Source organism: Podarcis gaigeae, assembly GCF_964106915.1.
Source record: "Podarcis gaigeae genome assembly, chromosome: 5".
NCBI lineage: Eukaryota > Metazoa > Chordata > Lepidosauria > Squamata > Lacertidae > Podarcis > Podarcis gaigeae.
Window position 1 is genome coordinate 99,812,147 of NC_139681.1, and position 20,627 is coordinate 99,832,773.

The 20,627-nt window shown below is 45.9% G+C and overlaps 1 protein-coding gene across 6 annotated transcripts in view; it reads left to right on the forward strand.

Moving 5' to 3' along the window:
* Positions 1 to 20,627, forward strand: part of IL1RAP (interleukin 1 receptor accessory protein) — a 103,138-nt gene that overhangs the window by 27,890 nt on the left and 54,621 nt on the right. For 4 of the 6 annotated variants that reach the window (XR_014564347.1, XR_014564348.1, XM_083739482.1 and 1 more), the window contains exons 3-4: positions 8,702 to 8,769; positions 18,954 to 19,239. Coding sequence is in view for 4 of the 6 variants with exons in the window: in XM_083739482.1 (XP_083595608.1) it covers positions 8,703 to 8,769; positions 18,954 to 19,239 (353 nt within the window). In the remaining 2 variants the exon portion in view is untranslated. Of the gene's footprint in view, positions 1 to 891; positions 1,071 to 8,701; positions 8,770 to 18,953; positions 19,240 to 20,627 lie in introns of those variants that run through there. The other 2 variants (XM_083739484.1, XM_083739485.1) reach the window with 2 other exon arrangements.

Here is a 20,627-nt window from a genome sequence, read left to right on the forward strand (position 1 = left end):
TCAGCCTTCTTGATGGTCCAGCTCTCACTTCCATACATCACTACTGGGGAAACCAGAGCTTGAACTCTACGGACCTTTGTCGGCAAGGTGATGTCTCTGCTTTTTAAGATGCCACTCCCACGCCTACCGCGAGCAAAGTGGCGCAGCAGCTCACCCTTTCCTTGGCGGCTTGTGCCCCTTTGCCCCTTTGCTTGTGGTAGGTATGGGAGTCTGAGTCACGGGCGGGTGGCCTGGCCCTCAGAGATGACAACCAGGGCGGTGCACACGCCCCCCCTGCACCCATCTTCTTCTGCCAGTGTGGATTGCGGAGCCCAGATCCATGCTCCCCATTCCCCACCCAGCGCATCCTGGCCCAGGGGCTGGATGCCTCACATGACTTGTGGCACAACACACCTCACAATGAGCCACCACAATGTGGGGGGCAAATCGGCGCCCTTGCCTTGATGGACCTTGAGGTGCGCATGCCTGCAATTTCCAGAGAGAAAGGCAAGCAGCTAGTCCGCAGCACAATAACAGGCCAGATCACGTTGCAGAGTTCTTATCTTCCCATCTCCGGAAGGCTCTTGCAAGTGTGGTTGAATCAGATAAGAATGTAAGGAGAGCCTGAATGATCAGGCCAAAGGGGAACCGCCTAGTCCAGCATCCTGTTCTCACAGTGGCCAATCAGATTCACCACTGGAAAACCTGCAAGCAGGATTTGAGATTGAGAACAACAACTCCCCCTTCCTGCGGTTTTCAGCAGATGCTATTCAGAAGCACTGCTGCCTCCAGTTGTGGAAGAAGAAGAAGAAGAGTTTGGATATGATATCCCACCTTTCACTCTCCTTCAGGAGTCTCAAAGCGGCTGACATTCTCCTTTCCCTTCCTCCCCCACAACAAACCCTCTGTGAGGTGAGTGGGGCTGAGAGACTTCAGAGAAGTGTGACTGGCCCAAGGTCACCCAGCAGCTGCAGGTGGAGGAGCGGAGACGCGAACCCGGTTCCCCAGATTACGAGACTACCGCTCTTAACCACTACACCACACTGGAGGCAGAGCAGAGACATCTTCACAAGTAAAGGTAAAAGTTAAAGGTAAAGGACCCCTGGACTGTTAAGTCCAGTCAAAGGTGACTCTGGGGTTGCGGCGCTCATCTCGCTTTCAGGCCGGCGTTTGTCCACAAACAGCTTTCTGGGTCATGTGGCCAGCAGGACTAAACTGCTTCTGGCACAACGAAACACCATGATGGAAACCAGAGTGCACAGAAACGCCGTTTACCTTCCCGCCACAGTGGTACCTATTAATCTACTTGCGCTGATGTGCTTTCGCATTGCTAGGTTGGCAGGAGCTGGGACAGAGCGACGGAAGCTCACCCCGTCATGGGGATTCAAACCACCAACCTTCTGAGCTGCAAGCATAAGAGGCTGGGTGGTTTAGACCACAGTGCCACCAGCATCCATAGGCTGGCTAGTAACCATCAATAATCCTCGCTGCCTCCATGAATTTGTCTCATCCTCTTTTAAAGTTATCTAGCTTAGTATATAATTGCACATTGTATTAATTAACATTATTTTTTTATATATTAGTGGCCATGTGATGATTTTAGCCTTTAAATTTTATTATTTAACCTGTATATTAAGGTACTTTTATAGCTCTGTTTAAAGTAAGTAATGTCTTGATAATATAAATGTTTTAAGTTTTTTTGTATTAATCCAGCATATTTTCTTTTAATTGTTGAATGATTCTGTGTACATTGCGGCAGCCTTTGGCTATGTGCAATAAAACTGACTGACTGACTGATCTAGCTTAGTGGCCGTCAATTCTTCCTGTGGGAGGGAGTTCCGCAGTTTAATTATGTGCTGCCTGAAGAAGTCCTTCCTTTTATCCATCCCAAATCAGCTTCATTGAATGTCCATGAGTTCTAGTGTTATGACAGAGGGAGAAAAGAGTTTCTCCTCCACTTCCACATGCCAGATAGCTGGGAAGAAGGGATACAAATGGGTATTAATTTGGTGGCTATCCAATTCTGGCTCTGTGACTCCTAAAATTCCCCCTAGAAGTTCCACTGTGAGAACAGGATACTGATCCTGCACGATGCTCTTATGCTGTTTAGGGAGACCTCCTCTTATAATATCATATAATGTGGATTTTTAACCCTCCCTGGACATCGCCACCAGGTTTTGAGAATTGGTTGGTGTTACAAATTTGTGACGTACACAGAACTATTAACTGAATGTGGTATAAAAGGAGAGCCATTGCAAGCTTCTGTGTCAACACTGTTTAGGATTCTGCTGTGGTTCTCCAGTATCCAGATATTAAGGGTAATAGTAGTTAAAAAGTGGGATAACAAAGTCAGTTTTATTTCAGCAGGCCTCTGGAAACTGACTGTTTTGGTTTTTTAAAGGAAATGGCTTTTGATAGTGCCGTGCATTTTAATCTACCGGTTATTTATTATTAATTCCATCAGCGTCTGATTACTTTTTTAGCCATTTTCTTTCATATGTTTTTCGCTGTTTCTGTTTTATCTGCATTGTTTTAATTTGTATGAGCCGCCGTGAGTCTTGGTGTGGGGGAAATTGCAGGAGAGAAACAAGTATAATAATGATTAATAATAGCAAAGGTGCAAAATGGTTTGGTCGGGTCCTTCAGTCTGCCATTTGCAGTTTGCTTCGGAGCCTTCGGGTCAGTCGCAGGTGCTTAAAGCAAAATGAAAACAGATCATCTGCATTTGGGGTGACGGCTGGTTGCCATGGCATTTGTCTCTCGTTGCTGAGGGTCTGGTGGTTGAGTGGCAGGTTGCTGTTCAGCCTTGCCCAGGGGACAACTCTGTGGTGGGACTTCAGGAAGGACCACCAAAGAGGGGACAGAAAATCCTTGGCAAATGGAAACAGGAGAGTGTATACAAGATTGGATCCAAAAGCTGACAGAATTTGCAGAATTAGACTGTCTATCAGGAAAAAATAAAGAAGAAATCAAAACAGGAATTTGTTTCAAAATGGGAGGTTTTCAAAGAATATTTGAAATATAAATATAGTAGTTTAAACTCGGTTGCAGCATTCAAGGAACTTCAGTAATAGTGGAAAGGCAGATATAAGAATTAAGATATATTAAGAAAAAGTTTAATAATGATAAAGTGTGTACAGTGGTACCTCGGGTTAAGAACTTAATTCGTTCCGGAGCTCCGTACTTAACCTGAAACTGTTCTTAACCTGAAGCACCACTTTAGCTAATGGGGCCTCCTGCTCCTGCCGTGCCACCGGAGCACGATTTCTGTTCTCATCCTGAAGCAAAGTTCTTAACCTGAGGTACTATTTCTAGGTTAGCAGAGTCTGTAACCTGAAGCGTATGTAATCTGAAGCGTATGTAACCTGAGGTACCACTGTACTGGCAATACAATATGAAATCAAAATATGGAATAGATGGGAGGTTCGGTCTTTAGTGTTAAGACCAATTTATGTCTCATTTTTTGTTAAGAAAATTCAGTATCTATTGTTATTCTTGTGTGTAATTTGGTATTTGTGTTTTCCCTTTTTTCTTTTCTTGCTGTATCAATAAAAAAAGAAAAGAAACAAGAAACAGGAGACTGGAGACTGGCCCAACTTGGGATCTTGACATGGTCTCTGTCCAAGGTGCTTAGTGGATGGTGCTGAGGGGCTTCATCTTAACGAATCAAGGGTCAAATGGAGCCAATAGCTTTGTCACAGAAGGTTTAAAATATATATACATTGATTTATTGCATTTTCTTCCAACCTGGGATGTCTGGGGTGTTAGGGGAGGAGATGGTACCTCTGATACAGGACACATCATGCTCCTTCTGGTGTAGCTTGTTTACCTTTGGTCCCCATCCTGCACTCAGCTTTCACCTGGGGCTCCTAGAAGCTGTCAGCAGGTGACAGCGGCCGTATCCCAGGAATGGTTTTGACTGGCTGACTGAGCCAGGTTAGGTGAGCCAATAGACCTCAAACCCTCAGTGAGGGAGCTACTGGCATACAACTAACCCAGAATGCGGCAGCTAGACTGGTGACTGGGAGCGGCCGCCGGGACCACATAACACCGGTCCTGAAAGACCTACATTGGCTCCCAGTACGTTTCCGAGCACAATTCAAAGTGTTGGTGCTGACCTTGAAAGCCCTAAAGGCCTTGGCCCAGTATACCTGAAGGAGCGTCTCCACCCCCATCGCTCTGCCTGGACACTGAGGTCCAGCTCCGAGGGCCTTCTGGCGGTTCCCTCATTGTGAGAAGTGAGGTTACAGGGAACCAGGCAGAGGCAGATGGGTCTCATCAGCCTGCGAAGGCGGCCCACCTAGGAGAAGGAAAACTCTGATCCTAAACTTCTCCTGTCTTACAGGATCTGAAGTGGCAGGGAGTTCCAAAGTTCATGCCACACTAATTTCATGCACCCTGATGATGTTTAAACAAATGTGGCTGGCCCCTTCATTCCTGCTGGCCAGGATCAATGTCTTGGGTCATTGTTGTTTAGTTGTTTAGTCGTGTCCGCCTCTTCGTGACCCCCTGGACCAGAGCACGCCAGGCCCTCCTGTCTTCCGCTGCCTCCCGCAGTTTGGTCAGACTCATGCTGGTACCTTCGAGAACACTGTCCAACCATCTCGTCCTCCGTCGTCCCCTTCTCCTTGTGCCCTCCATCTTTCCCAGCACGAGGGTCTTTTCCAGGGAGTCTCCTCTTCTCATGAGGTGGCCAAAGTATTGGAGCCTCAGCTTCAGGATCTGTCCTTCCAGGGAGCACTCAGGGCTGATTTCCTTCAGAATGGAGAGGTTTGATCTTCTTGCAGTCCATGGGACTCTCCAGAGTCTCCTCCAGCACCAGAATTCAAAAGCATCCATTCTTTGGCGATCAGCCTTCTTTATGGTCCAGCTCTCACTTCCATACATCACTATTGGGAAAACCATGGCTTTAACTATACGGACCTTTGTTGGCAAGGTGATGACTCTGGGTCATTGGGTCCTAATTAATTATGGGGTTTTAGGCATCCTAGCTGCCACCTGACCTGTCTACATCGCCAACCCTGGTTTTGCTTTTTCGCTTTGTCTTTGAACACTTTTGGAGGCAGAGGTGCGTACTGCAGCGGAGGCGCTTGACGAAGTTTGCCTTCGCTCCTCTAATTGTTTTCCTTCCTTAATGATCTGGAAGCCCCAGGGGAGAGACAGGCTCATTAGAACATCTGAAGGCATGCCAGCCGGCTGCAGCGACCGCAAGAGAGCTGCTTATTCCAGGAAGGGGGTGCAGGATGTCGAGGGGCTGGCCTGAGCCTTTGGCAGGTCAGGGAGGGGTTGCAGAAAAGGACCCCAATCTCTCTCTTCCTCTCTGCAGGTAGGTAGCTGTGTTGGTCTGCTGTAGTTGAAACAAAATAAAAAAATTCCTTCCAGTAGCATCTTAGAGACCAACTAAGTTTGTTCTTGGTATAAGCTTTCGTGTGCATGCACACTTCTTCAGATACTTAAATCATCATCATCATCTATAGACCTTTTAAATGGAATTGTTATAGGAATCTTATCTGCACATATATAAAAGACATGTATATATTTTATCAGCTGCCTTGGAGGCAGGATGTAAATTTCTGTCAATAAATCAGTCAGATCCCTATAGCTGTTTCAACGCCTGATAACTTGCCAAAGTGCTTTGTATCTGAAGAAGTGTGCATGCATACCAAAGCTCATACCAATAGCAAACTTAGTTGGTCTCTAAGGTGCTATTGGAAGGAATTTTTTTATTTTGTTTCCTCTCTGCAATTATTCCTGGACAAGACTCACCAACTGGGTTTAAAAAAAAAGAAAAGGAAAAGGACCCCTGACAGTTAAGTCCAGTCGCGGATGACTCTGGGCTTGAGGCACTCATCTCGCTTTACTTTCCGGGTCATGTGGCAGCATGACAAAGCCACTTTTGGCAAACCAGACCAGCGCACGGAAACGCTGTTTACTTTTCTGCCGGAGTGGTACCTATTTAACTACCGTATTTTTCGCTCTATAGGGCGCCCTGGCCCATAGGGCGCACCTAGGGGTTTTTTTGGGGGGGGGGGAAATAAAGAAAAAAATATATTCCCCCCCTCCCAGGCGCGGGGCTGGGGAAGCCTGAGCTTTCCCCGACCTCAGCCCCCAGAGCGGGCTGCTATCCGCAAGCCTTGGGAGCCCCGTGGGCGCTCCCAAGGCTTGCGGATAGCTCCCTGAAGCCTGGAGAGTGAGAGGGGTCGGTGCACACTGACCCCTCTCGCTCTCCAGGCTTCAGCAAAAGCTTGCTTTCGCTCCATAGGATGCACACACATTTCCCCTTCATTTTTGGAGGGGAAAAAGTGCGTCCTATAGGGCGAAAAATATGGTACTTATACTTGATGTGCTTTTGAACTTCTAAGTTGGCAGGAGCTGGGACAGAGCAACAGGAGCTCACTCCGTCACGGGGACTCGAACCGCTGACCTTCCAGTCGGCAAGCCCAAGGCTCAGTGGTTTACACCACAGCGCCACCCGCATCCCTCGCCAACTGGGAATGGCAAGGAAAAGGCACATGAAAAGTGCTGGTAGCAGTCCTGGAATGAGTGGCACATTCCAGCTCATGTACACAGGTCTTCCCCACTTGAATGGCATGGAGGTTTTTCTTTTTTAAAATAATTTTAATTAATTTTCCATTTAAACATGTATAATAACATCATTATTATCCACTTAACCTCTTGGCTCTTTCGACTTCCTTCCCTCCCGCCTCTTGGCTTTCAAAGTTAACCTTTATATCACAGCATTTTATATATTTTCCAGTTCTAATAAAACTCATCGCAAAATACCTCAAAATTTAAATAAATGTAGAAAGATTTTTAAAAATTCTCATTACAAGTCTTCGGCTAACCCTACTAGTGTTGTTAATTTCTCACAGTGATCTTTCAAATATTGTGTAAATTTACGCCAGTCTTTTTGGAATACTTGATCATGCTGGTTTGGGAGTTTTCCTGGCTTTCCTGTTCTGCAAAGTCCATAATTGTTATTCATGTTTTTATACTGTATTTTATGCTGCTTTTATAATTGTTTTAAAGTGTTTTAAATTTGTTGTTAGCTGCCCTGAGCCGGGTTTTTGAACCGGGAAGGGTGGAGTATAAATAAAAGTTTTTTATTATCATCATCATCATCATCATCATCATCATCTGCCCCTCTTCTGTCATTGGTACCTCTTCTTGTTTCCATTTTGGGGCTAAAAGAATTATTGCCACAGTTGTTGCATACATGAACAGTCTTTTATCTTTTCTTGGGATGTCTGTGCCTACTATACCCAGTAAAAAGGCTTCTTCTTCTTTTTAACAAAAGTGTTTTTAAATATTTTCTTTAACTCATTATATATCATTTCCCGGAAAACCTTTAAATGGCATGGAGGTTTTTCTCCCTCTCCACTAGAACTCGCATAGTTAACCTGTGGAACTCCCTCCCACAGGAAGTGGTGGTGGTCACCAAACTAGATGGTTTAAAAGAAGACTGGGTAAATTCATGGAGGAGGAGAGGGCTGTCAATGGCTACTGGCCACAATGGCTGTGCTCTGCGCCTCCGCATTTATGCTCTCATGCTCTCCACCTCATGTAACCTATAACCTCTGGGTTTAGGGCAGTATATCAATTTGATAAATGAAATACAGTAAATGGGGGGGGGGGAGAAAGTTTGTGGAAACCACAGGAGGGGAGAGTGTTGCTGTTGCTCTCGAATCCTGCTTGCTGGTTTCCCACAGGCATCTGTAATAATAATAATAATAATAATAATAATAATAATAATAATAATAATTTATTATTTATGCCCCACCCATCTGGCTGGGCTTCCCCAGCCACTCTGGGCGGCTTCCAACAAAATATTAAAATACCGTAATGCATCAAACATTAAAAGCTTCCCTAGAAGAATGTCTTGACATCTGGTGGGAGGGCGTTCCGCAGGGCGAGTGCCACCACCGAGAAGGCCCTCAGAGCTGGACCTCAGTGTCCAGGCAGAACAATGGGGGTGGAGACGCTCCTTCAGGTCTACTGTGAGAAGAGGATGCCGGACTAGATGGACCATGGGCCTGATCCAGCAGCCTCTTCTGACCTTCTTATGCAACCATCATTATCACTTGAGGCTCAGGTGGCCTCTGTGGCTAGAAGTGCTTTTTATCAGCTTTGGCTGGAGTCTCAGCTGTGGCCCTGCCTGGATAGGGATTTTCTGTTTGAACGGTTTTTAACTATGATTTTTAAATTGTCGGCACCTGTTTCTTGGGTCAGGGACCTGCCTGCCTTGCCTTTAGACTATACCAGGTGCATTGATGCTTCTTTATAAATACACTGTTTAAAAAAGCCAATGGGGGTGTGTTGTAGTGTTATATTTATTATAATTATTGCTATGTTTTAAAAGAGATGGTATATAGCAGGCATCCCCAAACCCGGCCCTCCAGCTGTTTTGGGACTGCAATCCCCATCATCCCTGACCACTGGTCCCGTTAGCTAGGGATGATGGGAGTTGTAGTCCCAAAACTGCTAGAGGGCTGAGTTTGGGGATTCCTGGTATATAGCTTTTAACTCTATCAATGCTGAATTGTATTTTAATAATTGGGTTTTCTATGTTTTTAGTGGTTCTTGTTTTTATGTCTCAGCTGCCTTGTCAGGGGGAAAGGTGGGTTATAAATATAAGTACATCATCATCATCATCATCAACAACAACAACAAAATAGCCGAAATAACCATTCTGTCCCCTGTGGTTCTTCTTCTGTCCTTGCAGGATGAAGGTCCGCTGCCTCCTGCTGGTAGCTCTTTGGCTCTGCACCGTTGACTTTGGCAGCACCTCAGGTGAGTGACCCCATCCCACTTTGGCCTTGGCAGGAAGCTACAGGTTGCACTTCCCTGGAAAATGCAAAAGAAGCATCTGGCAGGCATGTCCAACCAGTCATTCACGATCTGCCGGTCGATTGCATGGCGTCCATGGCTGATCCCAGTTGATCGCAGGATCCTTTTTTGTTCCAAATTTTTTTTATTGGTTTTCACAACATTATAAACAAACAAACGCATATGACAAACAAACATAAATCATAGCCTTATTGAAAATTACACTTATTAGCATTGTAAAGTGACTTCCTCGCTCCCCCCTTGGTTGAATTTCATTGCTTATCCTTTTAGCGGTTTTCCAAATCACAGTTCTTATAAAATTTAACTTAAACATGAACATCCTTAGATCTTTACATTATGAAATTAAACATATTAATTCATCACTTAACAAATAAAATCCTAAGCCAATGAAGTATCTGCAAGCTATTTTCAGTTAATTCAACTTAACATATTTAAGTAAATAATCATTAAATTTAATCCACTCTTCCTGATACTCCTCCTCCTTCTGGTCGCGGACTCTTCCGGTTAGGTCGGCTAGATATCGTGGGATTCTGGTTGATATCTACCCCCCCCCCCGAAAAAGAAGCTAAACAGCTTTGCCTCCCCCCCCAAAAAAAGCTCACCAACTTTGCCTCCCCCAACTTTGTCTCCCCAGCTTTGACAACGAGTAGATCACGGCCAGTATTTTTATACTGTGAGTAGATTGCAGTCCCTTGGGAGTCAGACATGCCTGGCATCTGGGATCCCAAGAGCTGCTCCTCTGAGCATGGACAGAGGCAAAGGACCCAGGCTGTCCCACGGTGATGCAGAGAAGACCCCCTCCTGTTGCCAAAGGCCGGGGGGGGGCACTGAGTGTGCAAACGTGAAGCCCGGGATGGAAGCTGAGTGCCTAACTGAGAGATCCAGCCCCCTCAGTTCCCATAAGGCGAGGCTGCCCCCTCCTCTTTTGCAAAGCGGGTGGTGGTTCGGGGCTCTGTCGGCCAAGGTCTCCCTTGAGGGAAGCAGATGAGCCCAGAGCAGAGCGAGATGAACACGTTGGCATGCAATTAGCCAGAACCACTGACAGGCCCATTTGTCACAGTCAGGAGGAATCAACTCTGGGGATTCCCAGGCCCTGAGTGAGTCTGGCTTCCTACTGATGGGTCTCTGGGAGTCCAAGAGAAATGGACTTATCCTCTCTCAATGATACTCTTTGCTTTCCTCATGGCCTGATAATCTTTGGGAGAGTTTTGCTGCAGCTTGGATTAGGGATGGCAGGTCCTGTCAATTTTGGGTCTCTTCATTTCTCAAGTTTCTGGTCCTAAATTCATTCATTCTCCACATTTTGCAACAATTTGCAATGGGGGGGGAATCATTGGCATTTTAGTGCAAATGTTTCTTTGTTAAACATATATTTCCATGTGGTCTTGACAAATGTATTTGCATGGCAATTTCTGCATGTGATTTCTATATCTTCATTTCTATGCACATTTCCCCCCAGAATGTGCATTATTAAAATGCTGTTTAGGGAACTGCATTGCAAAATTAAGATAAGTGCAAAATTCTAAGGATAGAATCATAAAACTGTAGAGTTAGAAGGGACAACCAAGGGTTGTCTAGTTCAGTGCCCTGCAATGCAAGATTCAGGTAGATAGCCGTGTTGGTCTGACGTAGTTGAAATAAATCAATAAAATAAAATAATTGTCCAGTAGCACCTTAGAAACCAACTAGGTTTGTTCTGGGTATAAGCTTTCGTGTGTGTGAAGAAGTGTGCATGCACATGGAAGCTTATACCCAGAAGAAACTTAGTTTGTTTCTAAGGTGCTACTGAACATTTTTTAAATTTTATTTATTTATTTCAACAGCGATGCAAGGCAGCTGTGTTTTTGGTTCCCATGTTGTTTCCTGAAGTGCAAATTCAATATTTGGCTTTAAATGCATACTGAATCAAAGTTCTACTCCATCCCAAGCTGGGATTTTTGGGTGAGGTGTCCTCACCTCTGCTTATCTTGTTCTTCCTGTTGGCCACTGAGCTGAAGGTTAATAATGGACCACTTTAAATGGTGTTGGGGGCAGGGAAGTGGATGACAAATATTTGGGCCAGTTCTCACAGTGGCCAAGCAGATGCCCATTCTGGGAAACATCTCCAGGGACAATAGCAACTCTCCCCTCCTGCGGTTTCCAGAAACTGAGATTCAGAAGCATTGTTGCCTCCAACTGTGGAGGCAGAACAGAGCCATTGTGGCTAGGAGCCAGTGATAGCCCTCTCCTTTTCCATGAATTTGCCTAATGCCCTTTTAAAGCCATCCGAGTTGGTGGCCATCCCTGCCCCCTGCAGAAGTGAGTTCCACAGTTTAACTCTGTGCTATGTGAACAATATGGCCTGAAGCTCACCATCAAAAAAATGAAGATCATGGCCACTGGTCCCATCACCTCCTGGCAAATACAGCAGGAAGAAATGGGGGCAGTGAGAGATTTTACTTTCTTGGGCTCCATGATCACTGCAGATGGTGACAGCAGTCACGAAATTAAAAGACGCCTGCTTCTTGGGAGAAAAGCAATGACAAACCTAGACAACATCTTAAAAAGCAGAGACATCACCTTGCCAACAAAGGTCCGTATAGTTAAAGCTCTGGTTTTCCCAGTAGTGATGTATGGAAGTGAGAGCTGGACCACAAAGAAGGCTGATCGCCAAAGAATTGATGCTTTTGAATTCTGGTGCTGGAGGAGACTCTTGAGAGTCCCATGGACTGCAAGAAGATCAAACCTATCCATTCTTAGGGAAATCAGCCCTGAGTGCTCACTGGAAGGACAGATCCTGAAGCTGAGGCTCCTCATGGCCACCTCATGAGAAGAGAAGACTTCCTGGAAAAGACCCTGATGTTGGGAAAGATGGAGGCACAAGGAGAAGGGGACGACAGAGGACGAGATGGTGGGACAGTGTTCTTGAAGCTATCAGCATGAGTTTGACCAAACTGCGGGAGGCAGTGGAAGACAGGAGTGCCTGGCGTGCTCTGGTCCAGGGGGTCATGAAGAGTCAGACTCGACTAAGTGACTAAACAACAAAATGTGAACAATTCCTTTCTTTTATCTGTCCTGAATCTTCCAACCTTCAGCTGCATTGGACGTCCACGAGTTCTGGTGTTTTGAAAGAGGGGGGGGGGGGACTTTTCAATAGCCACTACCTCCATGCCATGTATAATTTTATAAAATTCTGTCACATTGCCTCTTACATGAATTTTCTCTTTGAGAAAACTCCGAAATGCTGCAACTTTTCTTCATATGTAGGGGAGTGACTCTGTCCTCCTGGATCAATTTGGTTGCCTTTTTCAGAACCTTTTCTGGCTTTGCAATATCCTTTTGGACGTGGGGTAACCATAATTGTACCCATCTGCGTTTCCACATCGAGAGATTCTGAAGAGTGTCATAAAGCTTGCAGAATGCGTGGAGTCCTTGCACACTTTGAGCAATGTTAAACTTTCAGGATGGCGAAAGTGTACAAAGTGAATGAATTTCCCTTCCTGCTCCCTCACGGTTTCCTGAGTGGGGAGTGGGCGGGTCCTTTGATCTTTCCTGCTATACAATGAGCTCCATCTGCCTTGCGTATGATTCATCCTTTCATTAGAAATTGGAAACGATTGCAGAGAAGAATGCAAGAAGCTGCCTAGGATGATGTCAGACCTCGTATTATGTCAGTCACCCAGTGACTGGCAGCTGCAACTCTTCAGCTCCCTCCCTTCAACTCTCCCCTCCCTTGCTCCCTTTTGTTGTTTAGTCGTGTCTGACTCTTGGACCAGAGCACGCGACTCCTGTCTTCCACTGCCTCCCACAGTTTGGTCAAACTCATGCTGGTAGCTTCGAGAACACTGTCCCACCATCTTGTCCTCTGTCGTCCCCTTCTCCTTGTGCCCTCCATCTTTCCCAACATCAGGGTCTTTTCCAGGGAGTCTTCTCTTCTCATAAGGTGGCCAAAGTCTTGGAGCCTCCGCTTCAGGATCTGTCCTTCCAGTGAGCACTCAGGGCTGGTTTCCTTCCGAATGGAGAGGTTTGATCTTCTTGCAGTCCATGGGACTCTCAAGAGTCTCCTCCAGCACCAGAATTCAAAAGCATCCATTCTTCGGCGATCGGCCTTCTTGATGGTCCAGCTCTCACTTCCATACATCACCACTGGGAAAACCATAGCTTTAACTATATGGACCTTTGTTGGCAAGGTGATATCTGTCTCCTGCCCTTATTATTGTGAAATCTGCCCAAGGTGGCAGTTACTGTTAGCCAAATTGGACGTGCAAGAGTTCAGAGGAAGGTGGGATGGCTAAAGATGCATCTGTCAGAATCAGTCATCTCTTTGAGGATTGCGTGTCACCTTGGCTTCATACATTGCTGAGTCATGGAGCCCATTTCCTTCCTTCCTTCCTCCCTGGGCAGGCGGCCACAATGGTTAAACACCCGCTCTGTGTTAACGGAAAGCGCAGCCAGATTTCTCCTTGGCGCTGGGCCAAGGCCAGCTCCTAGCCAACGGGCGCTTTTCTGCCTCTTTGCTCGAGATTAAAGAGGCTGCGAGAAGCGGACTCCTCACATCTGCAAGACTCCTTTCTTTTTAAATTGAGAGCGCTGGGATTCTTGTGAGGCCGAGCTCTAGGAATTTGGGGAAAGTATAGCTTTAATGAAGGTTTTATTGGGTTGGCGGGTTTTGTGTGTAAGTGTTGTGATACTATACAAAACGCTATGTTCTTCTTCTTTTTCTTTGGCGATCCCTGGTAGCCGAGTAAGATTGTCTTCCATAAACACGGTTTTTACAATGAGTCCGTAAGTGAGTGTGGAAGCCAATTCTGGATCCACACATCCTTCCACAGTGGGGACATTGGTTTCCAGACGGGTTTTGATCACGGTGTGGATTTGCCAAGTGTGCCTTCCTCCTAGCACTTTTCCCGTTCACATCCTGAGTAGAACGTAACACACGACTGCGCATCTGCGTGTGTGCAGGTCGCTTTCCGCTGCTTCCGTGCATGCGCATGATGTCATTTTGAGCGTCTGCACATGCGCGAGTGGCGAAATCCGGAAGTAACGCACTCCGTTACTTCCGGGTCACCACGGAGCGCAACATGAAGCTACTTTAACCGAAGGTATGACTGTATTATTATTATTATATCTCCTCTCAGTCTTGCACGCGCAGATGCGGGTTGTGTTTGCTCCAGGATGCGAACGGGGCTCCGGAACGGATCCCATTCACACCCAGAGGTACCACTGTACATCCTTGACTAGATTAAAATATACCTAATTGCTATAGACTTCCCTTTGCTATATATAAATGCAATGCAATTATAAATATTCTATTATATTTTTTTATAAATTCCCCTATACCCCCATCTCCCCTTCACCCATGTGTGATCTCAATTTTTTTTTAACTTCTTCCGCCTTGTTTAATAATTATTCAGTTGATTCTTTTATTATTTCCTTCCTTACCCCTGCACGTTTTACACATTACCTATTAATATTCCAGTTCTGGAACCATATTTTTTCATATATTCCTTCACTCCACCCCACTCTTTAATTATTCTCTGATTTGAATGGCCTCTAACGATTGCCGTCAAAAAAATGTATTCCTTTACGCAACAGCGGCGGCCAGAATATTGATCGCAAAGAATTGGAAGGGGGAGAAAAGACAACCATTATTAGAATGGCAAAGCAAGCTCTCTGAGTTTGTGGAAATGGCAAAGTTGATTGTCCGAAACAGTTTCATTGGATCATAAAAGTTTGAGGGGACCACGAGGGTCATCTAGTCCAACCCCCTGCAAGGCAGGAATCTTTTGCCCAATGTGGGGCTTGAACCCCTGACTGAGGTTAAGAGTCTCATGCTCTAGTGACTGAACTATCCCTCTTTGTGCATTTTGTTCTTAGAAATAAATAAAATTCTGACGCAAAAGTTGCTGTAGGCTGACCGTATCTCTCTTTTGTGACTTGAGTATGCAAGGGTTGAACTGCCAAGGGCCCATCTCATCTAGACCCCAAAGAAAATAGAAAAATGTAGGATTATACACGGCGTGACAAAAGCAGGCAGAAAAATGTGTGTGTCCCCCTGTAGGAGCGCAAATATCCAGAGTGTGGGGTCAGGTGGGATTACTATGAGGAATTATAAAATATGCATCAAGACATTGTGTCCATGATGAATGCATTGTGTTGACTGGGTTTGATACGTTGACAATCATTTCTGACCAAATCCCACAACCCTCTGCACCTCTGGCCATTTCCTCTACTGTCCATTTCTCTTGCTTGACAAGTCACGTACACAGCCCAGTTGCTTAGCCAGGCAGGCATCCTGGGCCATCAAAGATAGTGGGCAAGTTTCTTTAATGTAGCTTTTCTGATATGTTAATCTTAGGGCCAGGAAACAGATCTCACCTGAAGGTGATAATGATTGCTGTCCTCCTGGCCATCCTTCTTATCATGTGTATTGCTTGTTTATGACCTCAGGGGTTGCCAAATGCACTCCTTTGTAGTTCTGTTTTATTTACCCCATGCTTAATTAGTTTTTGGGACGCAGGTGGCGCTGTGGGTTAAAGCCTCAGCGCCTAGGACTTGCCGATCGAAAGGTCGGCGGTTCGAATCCCTGCGGCGGGGTGCGCTCCCGTTGCTCGGTCCCAGCGCCTGCCAACCTAGCAGTTCGAAAGCACCTCCGGGTGCAAGTAGATAAATAGGGACCGCTTACCAGCGGGAAGGTAAACGGCGTTTCCGTGTGCGGCTCTGGCTCGCCAGAGCAGTGATGTCACGCTGGCCACGTGACCCGGATGTGTCTCCGGACAGCGCTGGCCCCTGGCCTCTGAAGTGAGATGGGCGCACAACCCCAGAGTCTGTCAAGACTGGCCCGTACGGGCAGGGGTACCTTTACTTTTACCTTTAATTAGTTTTGGTAGTTTAACTTTGTCCCCATGTGGGGTTTTTTGAAATGCTCAGAAGATATCTGATTGGTTCTTACGAACACTCTGTAAAAAGCTCTTTTGTGAATAAAACAACCTGGGCCAGGGCCCGGAGGGACAGAGATTATTATACGTTCCCTTCCCAGGGACTTGCTGGTTCAAGCCTCTGTGTGTATTCTTATTAATCAGAGTTCAATCCTTCCTTTACTTTGGGAACGCCTCACCCCCCCTTTCTTATAACTGTAGAATTTGTGGGCATCCGCAACAAAACACCCAACAGTTGGGAGATTCAGAACAGAGTCAAGAACTGCATGGACTTTATTTTCCATAATGGGCATGATTCTATGCTTCTCTGAATCCTGCTTCAGTTCTCCCATTTGGTAACAAGATTAGACCCTGCGCTATTCTGAACTGGGAGCTCCGTGAATGGCGTTGTGCCCCAGATCCATACCTTTGCAAGATAAAACTTATTAACATGTAAATTGAGAATCCCGGGAGGGAGAGACAGGCCGGACGAATGCATAAATATGCTCACCGAGTGTGACAGACAACATTCGGCCATGGTAAATTACACGTGGAATTAAATCTACACATGCGCCAGTTGCCAGCGACTGCCGCCGGACATCTTGCCGGATCTTGGAACGATTCCTGCTGTTCCACAGGGTCCAAACCCACAATCTGACTTTATGCTGATTTCTGGGAGATGTTTGGACAAAGTCCTTCACCCAAAGGCTCTTGCGTATGAATATAGCAATCTGGGGAGGCTAGATTATTTTGCAGATTGGAAAATCGGTTCAGCAGTGCAAATCTGAGCATGGGGCAGTTATAAGGATGGAGGGAAATAAGAATTGGGTTCAAAGCAGCATTTCTGCCCAGGAAAGTGTGCAGAATATTTTTTGACCTGCATCTTTTTCAATCATTTTGTTTCCTCCCCCCAACATATGGCCATTTTATACCCCTCAGCAAGTGGCTGATTCTCTGTACCACTTGACTTAAAACATTTTGATTTTGTAATGGGTAAGGTGTTTGAGCCCTCTGCCTCAGTGCCATTCCTCCACTTACATAGTCAACAAATTAAATGCATTTTTATAAAATTATTTTGTTTAATAAAATTTGCACACTGGTGGGTTGCTTAAGAAAAAAACTGTCAAAGCACTTTAGAGTAAGCAAAAACAGTAATATCAAGGAGAAAAAAGACAACAGTGTTTTAAATATTTTCCTGTAGGACTAATTGCACACATTAAGAGTCATCAACTGGTTGACCATACCCATTGAATCAATCACCCATCTCCTAAAACCCCACCCCACCCTCCCACTATATATACAGTGGTGCCTCGCAAGACGAAATTAATTCGTTCCGCAAGTTTTTTCGTCTTGCGAGTTTTTCGTCTTGCGAAGCACGGTTTCCCATAGGAATGCATTAAAAATCAATTAATGCGTTCCTATGGAAACCGCCTTCAGACCAGGTCCGGGACAGTCTGTCCCCCGACCTCTTCTGAAGGCTGGGGGGGGGGGACAAGGGCTTTTCTTCCCACCCCCAGCATTTTAAAAAATCCCGGGCCAGCATTTAAAAATCGCCCCGGGACAGCGGAGGACTTCTCCGCTGTCCCGGGGCGATTTAAAAGCCCCCGGGAAGGCAGGCAGGGGGGACAAAGACTTTTGCCCCCCGCCAGCCTTCAGAAGAGGTCCTGGACCTCTTCTGAAGGCTGGTGGGGGGCGAAAGTCTTTGCTCCCCTCCGCCTGCCTTCAAAAGCCGTCCGCTCTTAAAAGCCCCCGGGAAGGCAGGCAGGGGGGACAAAGACCTTTGTCCAGGACCTCTTCTGAAGGCTGGCGGGGGGCAAAAGTCCTTGCTCCCCCCTGCCTGCCTTCCCGGGAGAGCGGAGAAAAGCAGCGTGTTTCTCCGCTGTCCTGGACCTCTTCTGAAGGCCGGCGGGGGAGCAAAAGTCTTCTGAAGGCCGGCGGGGGAGCAAAAAGCCTTCAAAAGCCATCTGGGATAGCGGGAAGCGCTTCCCTGCTATCCCGGACTGCTTTTAAAATGCTGGCGGTGGGGAGCAAAGCCTTTCGGCCCCCGCCGGCCTTCCTGGACCTCTTCTCAAGGCCGGAGGGGGGGGGAAGGCTTTGCTCCCCACCGCCAGCATTTAAAAGAGGTCCCCGGAGATTTCCCTATGGGCTTTCTTCTTGCGAAGCAAGCCCATAGGGAAATTCGTCTTGCGAAGTGCCTCAAAAAACGGAAAACCCTTTCGTCTTGCGGGTTTTTCGTCTTGCGAGGCATTCGTCTTGCGGGGCACCACTGTATAGGTCTGGTGACTTCTGTTTCAGTGTATCTGAAGAAGTGTGCGTGCACACGAAAGCTCATACCCAGAACATACTTAGCTGGTCTCTAAGGTGCTACTGGACAATTTTCTAATTTTATTTATTTATTTATTTCGACTGCGTCAGACCAACATGGCTCCTGCAATTCATTTCAACAGTATTTTAAAACATCCTGAAGTTAAAATACAAAAACTGATTAGCATTAGCTGGTTGAGCGTGAGACTCTTATGGGTTTGAGCCCCATGTTGGGCAAAAGATTCTTGTGTTTCAGGGGGTTGGACTAGATGACCCTCATGGTCCCTTTCAACTCTAAAATTCTATGATTCTATACTTCAGCTTTCTAAGCATGTAAAGGGGCGAGAAAGAACCACCCTTCACCCAGTCATCTTCATGGAATGGTCCTGAATATTGCATAATAAAATATATATATATAATTATATATATATAAAGTTTTTATTGTTAAAATAATTCAGCATTAATACACACATATTGCAAATATACAAGCATACAAACATACATTTCATACAATCCTTAAAAATGTTCAAACATACCTACACTCAATCCCACAGATAATTCCTTTTCCCATCACCATCCACCGCCCCCACCCCACCTTTGTGTTAGACTTCCAATCTACTCAATTGCAGTTTCTTCCCACTTCTATTACTTTCTTTCACACACCTTTAACCTAATTTCATGCTTCTTTTTCTATTACACATTCTTATCCATCTTATTTAGTATTTCAGTATTTAAAACGGAACTTGTTTCTTCTAATAGGAGTTCTGATTTTTCAATACGGTTTTGCAAGTATCCTTTAAAAAAACTATATTTTTATCCCAGCAATTTGGCAAGCAGCATTCTTTCTCCGTTTACCTTCACAACAACCCTGTGAGGCAGGTTAAGCCGAGTGCCAGTGACTGCAAATTTCTCTCCCTGTCCCCCCAGAGCGCTGCGACGACTGGGGCGTGGACACCATGAAGCACAAGCCAGTCTACAACGGGGAGCCGGCCAAAATCAAGTGTCCTCTCTTTGAAGCCTTCCTGAAGTACAACTACAGCACTGCCCACTCTGCGGGCCTCACCCTGATCTGGTACTGGATTGGGCGAGGCCAGGACATTGAGGAGCCCATCAATTTCCGCCTCCCCGACAACCACATCAGCAAGGAGAAGGACACCCTTTGGTTCCGCCCTGCTCTGCTCAACGACACCGGGAACTACACCTGCATGCTCAGGTAAGGAAGCCGATAGAGCGGGCGCTTGTAGGGAGGGGTTTTAAGGTTGGAAGAACGAGGGTGTTTGGGTCATCCGATCATCTGTCTTGCCCTTTTCCATGATTGTTTAGAAAATTCTTACAGCCGCTTTGTGTTCTGCTTGAGAGGAAATTGTCGTTTAGTCATGTCCACCTCTTTGTGTCCCCCTGGACCAGAGCACACCAGGTCCTCCTGTCTTCCACTGCCTCCCGCAGTTTGGTCAGACTCATGCTGGTAGCTTCGAGAACACTGTCCCACCATCTCGCCCTCTCTCATCCCCTTCTCCTTGTGCCCTCCATCTTTCCCAACATCAGGGTCTTGTCCAGGGAGTCTTCTCATGAGGTAGCCAAAGTCTTGGAGCCTCAGCTTCAGGATCTGTCCTTCCAGTGAGCACTCAGGGCTGATTTCCTTCAGAATGGAGAGGTTTGATCTTCTTGCAGTCCTTGGGACTCTCAAGAGTCTCTTCCAGCACCAGAATTCAGAAGCATCCATTCTTTGGCGATCAGCCTTCTTGATGGTCCAGCTCTCACTTCCATACATCACTACTGGGAAAACCATAGCTTTTACTATACGGACCTTTGTTGGCAAGGTGATGTCTCTGCTTTTTAAGATGCTGTCTAGGTTTGTCATCTCTTTTCTCCCAAGAAGCAGGCATCTTTTAATTTCGTGGCTGCTGTCACCATCTGCAGTGATCATGGAGCCCAGGAAAGTAAAATCTCTCACTGCCTCCATTTCTTCCCCTCCTATTTGCCAGGAGGTGATGAGCCCAGATGGGAGGAATAGTGGCAGATATAAATATGAAGAAGCAAACAAATATTTATTGGTTTGTTTAGCTTGCAGATTACTTTGTATTTCAAGGAATCTCCACGTTGTTTACAAATCTCAGTAAATACACACACACACACAAGTATATATACATATGTATCTGTATGTGTATATATGTGTGTGTGTTTGTGCATATATATATATATATATATATGCAGGTTTTGGTGTCCTCGGGTGTCTTCCCGTGTAAAAGTTGGGGTGTCTAGGCGACGTTTCGACGAGGTCTCACTCGTCATCTTCAGGCTGGTGCTTTCGGCTTCTTGTTACTGGAACAGTAACAAGAAGCCGAAAGCACCAGCCTGAAGATGACGAGTGAGACCTCGTCGAAACGTCGCCTAGACACCCCAACTTTTACACGGGAAGACACCCGAGGACACCAAAACCTGCATTCCTGTACCCGTGAAAATCTACGAAAGCATATATATATATATATATATATATATATATATATATACTGTATGTGATAATGAGTACAAATTCCACATTCAGTACAGCTGCTGCTGCAAATAATCATAACTATACATTTTTAGCAACTTAATTGCAGT